We start from the raw sequence: 9153 nt of genomic DNA on the forward strand, positions 1-9153 counted from the left end.
TGTTTACCTGAAAAACAATTTCTTTTTCTTATTTCCAAAATAAAGAAAAAGAAAACAATATCCCTCAAAGGTTCAAATGCAGCGCCAGACTATAACCAAAAAATTATATATATATCAATGCATTGTATATAAATTAAACAACATTTGCCTATATGCTAACACTTCTCTATAGACTCTGATTTTGGCATGTAAGAATAGTTGTTGTTTCTTACGGGAAAGAATCAGTACAGAAATTCTTACATTTGTGCAACTCTTCTTGTCTGCCCGCTCCTTGAAAAGAACATTTGCTGAGAAATTCAAGCGTAGTGGCAGACGTTTTTAATATTATGCTGAGAAATTTACTAGAGGCTTCCTCTCATCTGTCATGCAAACGAAAATCTTGAGAAAAGAGAGCGAGCAGACCCTGAAGAATCACCGGCAGGGCTCGGAGGACCATCGGTCGAGCTGCGATACGCTTGTTGACATTTTTGCATCTGCATAAGCAAATCAACCCAAAATTATTCACCATAGTTGAGCTTTTTTTTTTTTTTTTTTTTTTTTTCTAGTATAAGTGGGGATGAGAATTTGAACCTCCACCTTGAATGGTGTACGTGTCAATTATGGTTGGATTATGCTCACTTTGACACTACTAGACTAATAAACCGAACCGAGCATGTTGATAATTCGCAAACATAGCTCTATTCCTATTATTTAGTTGATCCTTTCATAAGGCCCAACAATGGTTTTCCTTCTTTCCATGGGTTCTTTGGACTGCTCTATATGTTTGGCTACAATTAAGAAAGTAGAACCACAGGGGTAGAGAAGAGTAGAGAGTGCATATATAACCTCTTCTGGGCTAAACTGGAGGAGCATGGCCACCACAGGTAGCAGAGCTTCTACTTCACCTAATTAAAAATAAGTTTGAGGATAAGGAAATGTTCTCAGGATATAAAATAAAGCACAGCCTAATATCAGTCAATCTTTAAACCCATAAATTGAAACGAGGACGTTAATTGAAAACGATTGGCTTTATCAAAGTAGGACCCTAGAAAAACTTCTACTATACCGGTTTCGAGGAGCTTCAAGATGACATTCTTCAGATACGTCATGTCAACACCCTCCCTCTTCTGTGATCTTTCCATATCACGAAGCTCAGCCTTCAGCATTGCTTGCTGCACCCATGAGATAATGTTAAAATTTCACACCAAAAATGTTAGTAGTTGATCTACTATGGTATGACTTCACATATCAGGCCAAACATGGCTTTCTTAAATAAAAATAGATTAAGAACTTAAAAGGTTTTAACATCTTGGAAATTGGCTCCATTGGAACTTAAATTTTACCTGTTGGCTATGCAAACGATTCTCACGTTCGAGCTCCTCAAGTTCTTCCTATAAATTGCAGAATTGTTAGACTCTGCATCTAGAACGTGAAATACATATCGCAATCAGTGAATCATACTTGAAGAGCTAAAATATGCCGCTGTGATTGGGCTAGTTGTTCTTCTCTCTGAGCCTGCTGCCTTGCTAAAATCTGAATAAAAAATGAAAACGGGAAACTATCACAAACAGGTTCTAGATGTTTTAGATCAAGCTGCCAGCACATGAAAAACATCAAGAAGATTATTGTTTTTTATTATTATTATTTATTAAAAAATAATAATACATAAATAAAGGAGATAGACATCAGAATAAGATGTTAACTTTCATCCCTAACATTGTTTTGAGATCCCACATGGGTTGGAGAGTGAAACGAAACATTCTTTATAAGGGTGTGGAAACCACTCCCTAATATACGCATTTTAAAAACTTTGAGGGAAAGCCCAAAGAGAATAATATCTGCTACCGGTGGGCTTGGGCCATTACAAATGGTGTCAGAGCCAGACACCGGGCAATGTACCAGCGAAGAGGTTGAGCCCTGTAGGAGAGTGGACATGAGGCAATGTGCCAGCAAGGATGCTGGGCCTGAAGGGAGGATGGATTGTGAAATCCCACATCGACTAGAGAGAGGTACGAGTGCCAGCGAGGACACTGGGCCCCGAAGGGGGTAGATTGTAAAATCCCACATGGGTTGGAGAGGGGAACGAAACATTCTTTATAAGGGCGTGGAAACCTCTCCCTAGCAGACACGTTTTAAAAACCTTGAGGAGAAGCCCAAAAGGAAAAGCCCACACCCTTATAAAGGGTGTTTTGTTCTCCTCCCCAACCAGTGTGGGACATCACAATAATTGTAACAACCCAAGCCCACCGCTAGGGAAAGCCAAAAAGGACAATATTTGCTAGCGGTAGGTCTAGGCTGTTACAATTATTGTTAACATGTCGTAGAAAAAGGTGACTAGATTTGATAATCAAACCATGCAAACTAATTTTTTTTCTTATTCATGAGAATGGAGACTCGAATCTCTAATTTTTTAGAAACAACAAAAAAAGATATTAAAAACAAGCAACAGGTTTTTATGAGAAAGAATGTTGTACATACCAGAATCTGTTGTTCTGCATTGGAGGCACTCAAATTTGACGAGTCCTGTTTTTGAGTGACTGATACCAGTAGAAGAAAAAGAACGTTAGGATGCCAATGGTCTGTTCTAGTCTATTGTCCAAGTTCATTCAGTTCTAATAGTATCAAATGCAAGCAGCAAATGAATAGGGAAACAAAAAAGTTCTCCTACCTGCAGTATTACCAATTTGATCTGCCTGAAACGATGATACAACAGATGGATCAGTAATGAGTACAGAAAACACTAGATGAAAAGGTTTTCAAGGAATTGTAACCAAAAGGAGTAGAAGTTAAACATACGGGAGGTTTTGATTCCAAAGATCGTCGAAGATTCTTGTTATCATCTAAAAGCCTAGAAATTTCTGTATCCTTTTCCTCGATCATTCTATCAGCAAGATCACGGAATGAATTATGCTCTTCCTACAGATTACACAACAAAGTAAAATCTTGAGGATAAATTATTTTAGCACAAGGCACAAAACAAGAGAAGAAAAAAAAAATTACACTTGCCTTCAATCTTTTGTACCCTTGTTTCAGCTCCTCAAATTCCTTTTCTACATCTTGCCTAGAGGATTCTTCAAACTGAGATTTCAGTGCTTCACATCTAACTGCTCATAAGATATTGTAGGAAATTATATTCTTTGCAACAACTTATCTATCGCTCTGTAAAGAAAAAACCAAGAATCACTATTTCATTCAAACTACAGATATTACTTCGCCATGATTCCTCCAAGTTCTGGAGGCTTTGTTCCCAAGCTTCCTTTTCTGAATGAAGGTGCAAATTAGCAGATTCAAGCCTCTTTTCGAGGCTCTTAATATTTTGCTCAGCGTCATTGAGGGCTGAATCTCTGTCAGAGGTGAAAATAAGAAGTTATCTTTAAAAAGAATACTGCCAATTACTCAATTCATAAAAGGGGAAATGATTTATAGAACTTCAGGAGGAAAATTCTTAAGGAAATAAAGAATGGAACCATTTGCAAACACAACTAACTAGCCACTTTGGCTACTAGACCTCATAGTGGTTAAGCAAAACATAAATCTAACCGCCATTAGATATCTAAATTAAATGTAATGACAAAACAGGGCCATGATAAGAAAACATTGTTTGCCTGCCAAGGAATCTTTTTCACCTAAAACTACCATGGAATGTTCATGATTTTTTATGCAAAAAACGGACTTTTATTGAAAAACATATGAAAGAAATTGGATCACACTCCATAACATTCACACGTTCCATTTAACTAATCTATAATTCTAGGTTTTAACAAACAAATAAGATCCAAAGAGAATTATTCTATAACGACCTTATTTTTTTATCCTAAAATAAAGTTGCCACTACGTACATGACATGCCTGTAAAATGTAGAAACCTTCGTTTAAAGTAGTTCATAAATAATGTCATAGACTTAAACGTTCGAAATAAAATCCTTAATACAAAACAACAAAAAATAAATAACGTGAAATTTAAATAAAATAAAGAAAAGAATAAACCAATGCCCTGATCTAACCTAAGGGTTACAAAATAGACATAAATGCAGCTGCCCTAACACTGGTTCCATGGTCTTCGTCACCACGCCGCCATCATCCATACAAGGGTGTCTTGCCTTTATTTGAAATGTAAAAGTAGCATATGGCTGGAGTATTTTAAGAAATACACCGCAAGTAACCTCACTATTGAGGTCGAAAAATGCAAATACATGCAAGAGGGTGGAACCTATCCTTTTAACATATCATAGCACGGCCTTAGGCTAAGCTGTCAAAGGATATGCTATGATATGTTAAAAGAATAGGTCCCACCATGTTGCATCTGTTTGTATTTCCCGACCCCAATAGTAGGGTTACTTACTGAGTATTTCTTAAAATACTCAAGTCATGTGCTACTCCTATATTTCAAGTAAAAGTAAGGCACTTGTACAGATGACGGCGGCATCATGACGAAAGTTATGGAACCAGTGTTAGGGTAGCAGCATTTATGTCTACTTTATAGCCGTTTGGTTAGATCATAACATTGTTTTATTCTTTTTCTTTATTTTATTAATGTTATGTTCTTTTTCTTTATTTTATTTAAATTTCAAAGTTATTTATTTAAATTTCAAAGTTATTTATTTTCCGATGTTTTGTTTTAAGGATTTTATTTTGAACATTTAAGTTCATGGTATTATTTATGAACTATTTTAAAAGAAGGTTTCTGCATTTTACAATCATGTCATGCATGTGGTAGCAACTTTATTTTAGTATTAAAAAAATAGGGTCGTTACACTTGGTATCAGAGCAATACCTCTCCCAATAAGATGTGGTTCGGGAGCGAACCAAGGCGAAAGTTAGTGAGCATGTGACACCCGAGTAAAGAAGGGATGCATGAATGAATCGATACCACATTCAAATGAGAGTGATTCTAAGGATAGGATGACTAAGAAAGGCTTAAAGGAAATGAAAGTTACTACCTATATAAAACAAGTTACACCTTCCTTTTCGGTGGCACAATCATAAGAACTCCATGGTTAAGCTTGTTTTTACTTGGAACAATTCTATGTTGGGTGACCTCCTGGAAATTTACCTAGGATGCATGTGAGTGAGGACAGAACATGCCGGAATGACTTGTGTTGGTCTGTGGAGATAGTTTTCACTCTTAAGAAGCAAGAAGTAGGTAATGTGACTATGTCGTAGAGGATGCTGGAAAATGTCAGATGCTAGAAAATGTCGAGGTCATTAGGTGTTGAATCCAAATTTCAAATCCTGATCTTAATCCAGATTATGGGCATTACTAATTATTATCTCCCTCCAGGTAAGTGGGTTTATTGCAAACACAATGAAGAGACGGCAGATGGCATTTTATACCATTCCGTGTCGTTTCATTAGTAATGACGGATGTCCAATACATCTTTTAAGTGCCATTTGTTCCCTCCGTTCAAGTTAAGAATTCCATGCATCAAGTCCTTGATATACACCCAAAAGCGAGGCCACAGTCCTTCAACTAAATTAGGACATCCATACGGGAGTTATGGCTAGAAATAAATAAAGAATCTTCATCTAGGAGTATACGCACACTATGCCTATTATCCAGTATCAATTTGTTTACTTTCTCCAACTTTTAAACGAAAAAATCAATATAATTACTCTCTCCATTATAGGTGTCAATTGAAGATATTTTTCGTTATTGCTTTTGGTTAAGCTTGGTGGCTCCCATCTTCACATTATAAGTGTCAATTGAAGATATTTTTCGTTATTTGAATACTTAAGGTATCAATTGGTTTGCCCCGCGATTGAGGCACGCAACTAACGTTATTAATTTCTGAAACATTTTTAAATGCTCCAAATATTCAAATCAACCTCCCAAGGTATAACTACTATTAAAGTTGCAGTTTAAATTTGTAATAACCCTCCCGAAGAAGATGGAAAATTAAAGGCACGAATCTCAAGTATAAGAATACCTTTCTCTGAGTTCTTTTTCATGATTTGCCAAAGCATTTTTTAGTTCTAGCTGAACCCGATCCTTTTCAGCATATGCCAACGTGATTTCCTTTTCAGCTTCCTATAATGCAAAGTTTGATAAGTGAAGCGAGCTCAGGAATCAACATGGATATTGACATCATGTGTTCACCTTAAGCGCTTCCTCGAGGGCTTTAATTTGGTCAGAGTCCACAGCAGCCTCTAGCTCTGCTTCCTTCTTCTGAAGAAGTGCATGAGCACGAACCTTGTATGAAGAAAATTCACTTTTAAGGCGATTCATCTGCAAGAATAAAGAAATGTCATCAAGCCAATTCTGATTTTAAGTAGGTGTTGAAGGGACTAAAAGATTACTTAAAAATTCATTTATGGAGGATAATATTAAAAATAAAAAAAAATAAAAAAATAAAAAAGAGAGAGAGAGAGAGAGAGAGAGAATTATTTCTATGGCAGCATCTGAAAACTTTGGTAAAGTCGTGGTTCCAGGTTTGTTAGATACCATGAATAGACACATTGCAGATAGATTGATGGACTGCCTCACATCAGATGAATTAACAGAGAAAAAAAAAAAACCTACTTTAAGGGATGAAGCATTAGAAGATTATTCCAGTAAATATTGGAGAACAAGCATGAACGGTGAAATCTGAGCATGCAAAATGGTGGAAGAAGTTATTCCACAAAATTTGGAGAACAAGTAACGGCAGCATCCAATGTGGAGATGCTTATCAGCCACGTTAAAAGCATAATACAGAGCTCAAGATACCTAGTGGTTTCCTTCGGAGGATGGTGTTAATTTATCTTTTCTTATTTCTTTTCGGGCTAGCAACTTCTCCATAAGATCTGAAATACTACATATGGGGGAGTCCATCCCATAAACAGAACCTAGGAAAGGCATCAAGAGAAAAAAAAAACCAATTTTTTTTGGGGACTTCAGCTTTCCAAATGTGCTTGAGTGGACGGGTGGTAGGAGCACCTAGTAGAAAATTATTTTGTAAATAGAGAAGTAACTAACAGCAAGCAACCCCGTCGAGATAAAATGATTAGCAACCATATCAACGTGGCAGCAGCGTCCCTATCTAAACTGTAGTTCAAGGAAGAGCTAACAATTAATCATTTTAGTAACGAAACCAAAAATAAGAATTTTAATACAAACCAATAGCAAAGAATTTATAAATCATAAAGAGTATATAAATATAGTAATATAGGTACAATCTCAGATAATTTGAGGAACCTAGAAGTCTTCTTCTTGAGCAAGCTCAAACTTAGAATAGCAACAAAATTGCGAGCCTCAAACCTTACTGCCCTCTTCCATTATTTATAGCCGCTGTCCATCAACAATTCCTTCTAATATACTGACCCGTTATCTTCTATACCTATCCCTAAACCAAAATAATCGCCAGCCTCATCATCCAGTTCTGTAACACCATCTTCAACGACTCCAATTAAGTACCCCATTAGTCAAATCGTAGTACTAATCTACAAAATGTTACTTGGTACAGCTCCACTTTTCCCAGTTATAAATTACTGTCTTAAGGTTTTTCCCAATAAGAAAAATAATAAATAAAACCTGAATCTTGACACAATTGTAAGAGTTTAACCAAAGAGCCTACATTTTCATTTCTGAGGTGAGCAAGCTCTCCTTTTACAGTTTCCACAGTAGCTCTAAGTCTGGCTGCCTCACCACTTGATGCTGCGTCCATCTCTGCAATCTTTGATTCTTTCTCTGCAACTAATTCCTGGAAAATGTGTTCTTAAAATCTTCATTAACAGGCATATATATATATAGATAGAAATATATTAAGATAACTATTACAAACTCAGTTGTAAAAGTTTATAATAGTATAAAGAAAAGGAGAATTATATTGCAACCAGAAATCAACTCTTCTCCTCTTACATTGAAAGCATACTTGATAATAACTGTAATTGTGACAACAAAACTTTATGTCTAATCTATTAATTGAAAGTACAGTTAACACATGGAATAATTTTTTTTTTTTTTTTTTTTTTTTTTTTTTTTTAAACTTCTACTCTCACCTTAAAAGCATACTATAAAATCACAATCTTTATGAAAACACCACAGCATAATACTCGGATCTTTACAGATAAGCACCATATACTCATGGAATTTACTATCTTTTAGCACTTCTCTGGAGTAAACTATCCCCACCTTTTTGTAATTATAGCATTACTTACCTCAATGCTCATTGTTAAAAGAAATTATTACTACAAATCGTTAGGATCTTTTATTCTTTTGTAATCATTTCACCTTACCAATGGAATGCTGTAATCAATTCACCATATCAATAAAATGTTCATTTTTCAAATAAGAAAAACACCACAGCACTCCAAAAGCCTTCAAAACTTGTACCAGTAAAATGAGCTAAACAAAAAGCCTCCAAAAGCCTCTTTGGAGTCCTCTGTCAAAGGATTCAACTCAAGACATCTTCTACCGAAACAAATAAGAAAGATGGACCTATGTCATAGACCTCTATAAACTTAGAATCTTCTTACCATTTACAGAAAGGCAATTATAAATCCACTAAATCCATGTGGGCACCACAACCCTTATTTTTTAACACCATCACAATAATATCCCGAAATAAAAAATCTCAATCCATGTGGGCACCACAACCCTTATTTTTTAACACCATCACAATAATATCCCGAAATAAAAAATCTCAATCCATTTATCACAAGCCTCCTTCTCCAGGCCCAATTTAAGAAATCAATCTGCCCTTCTCTTCCTCCTCCAATCATCCGCTACTTAGCAATCAAAATGGAATCTAAAGACTAATGCATATTTGGCATTAACTAACTGGAGTGTGGTGCCTGAAATATAGACTACAATTTGAATTAACTCATACCTGTAGGGAAGAAATAGTTTCTGTAGCTTTATTTCTATCAGATAAAGCGTCAGAAAGTTGCATTTGGANTTACTGTCTTAAGGTTTTTCCCAATAAGAAAAATAATAAATATATAAGTAAATTGGAATAATTAAATGAAACACAGATTCTGGTGGTTGTTAATACCTCCTCTTTGACAGTCAGTAGTTCAGCATCTCTTGCACTCAACATCCGGGTTTTTGCAGAAACTTCCAATTCCAGCTGACCTGGCCAAAAACAACGCAATATTGGTCTGTTTCTTTGCTATATTAGAACCGTCAACAAAAGTAAAAAAAAAAAAAAAAAAAAAAAAAAAAAAAAAAAAAAAAAAAAAAAAAAAAAAAAAAAAA

General features: G+C 35.5%; 1 protein-coding gene and 1 long non-coding RNA gene across 2 annotated transcripts in view; both read right to left on the minus strand.

The window, feature by feature from the left end:
- Positions 1-94: 94 nt before the first annotated feature.
- The window catches only part of LOC111809996 (protein GRIP-like), a 15347-nt gene continuing 6288 nt past the window's right edge, over positions 95-9153 (minus strand). The window contains exons 9-21 of the mRNA XM_023696523.1: positions 8951-9030; positions 6076-6204; positions 5906-6006; positions 3190-3323; positions 2986-3083; positions 2776-2895; positions 2648-2672; positions 2458-2516; positions 1441-1512; positions 1323-1370; positions 1046-1151; positions 826-884; positions 95-473 (exon numbers count right to left, since the gene is read on the minus strand). Coding sequence (XP_023552291.1) covers positions 363-473; positions 826-884; positions 1046-1151; positions 1323-1370; positions 1441-1512; positions 2458-2516; positions 2648-2672; positions 2776-2895; positions 2986-3083; positions 3190-3323; positions 5906-6006; positions 6076-6204; positions 8951-9030 — 1142 coding nt within the window. The 3' untranslated portion in view covers positions 95-362. The remainder of the gene's footprint in view (positions 474-825; positions 885-1045; positions 1152-1322; positions 1371-1440; positions 1513-2457; positions 2517-2647; positions 2673-2775; positions 2896-2985; positions 3084-3189; positions 3324-5905; positions 6007-6075; positions 6205-8950; positions 9031-9153) is intronic.
- On the minus strand, positions 7531-8853 carry LOC111809997. Its single transcript, XR_002817347.1, has 2 exons — positions 8786-8853; positions 7531-7657 (listed from the first exon to the last, which is right to left on the minus strand). It is a non-coding gene; the product is annotated as an uncharacterized LOC111809997 (long non-coding RNA).

Source organism: Cucurbita pepo, chromosome LG14 (assembly GCF_002806865.2).
Source record: "Cucurbita pepo subsp. pepo cultivar mu-cu-16 chromosome LG14, ASM280686v2, whole genome shotgun sequence".
NCBI lineage: Eukaryota > Viridiplantae > Streptophyta > Magnoliopsida > Cucurbitales > Cucurbitaceae > Cucurbita > Cucurbita pepo.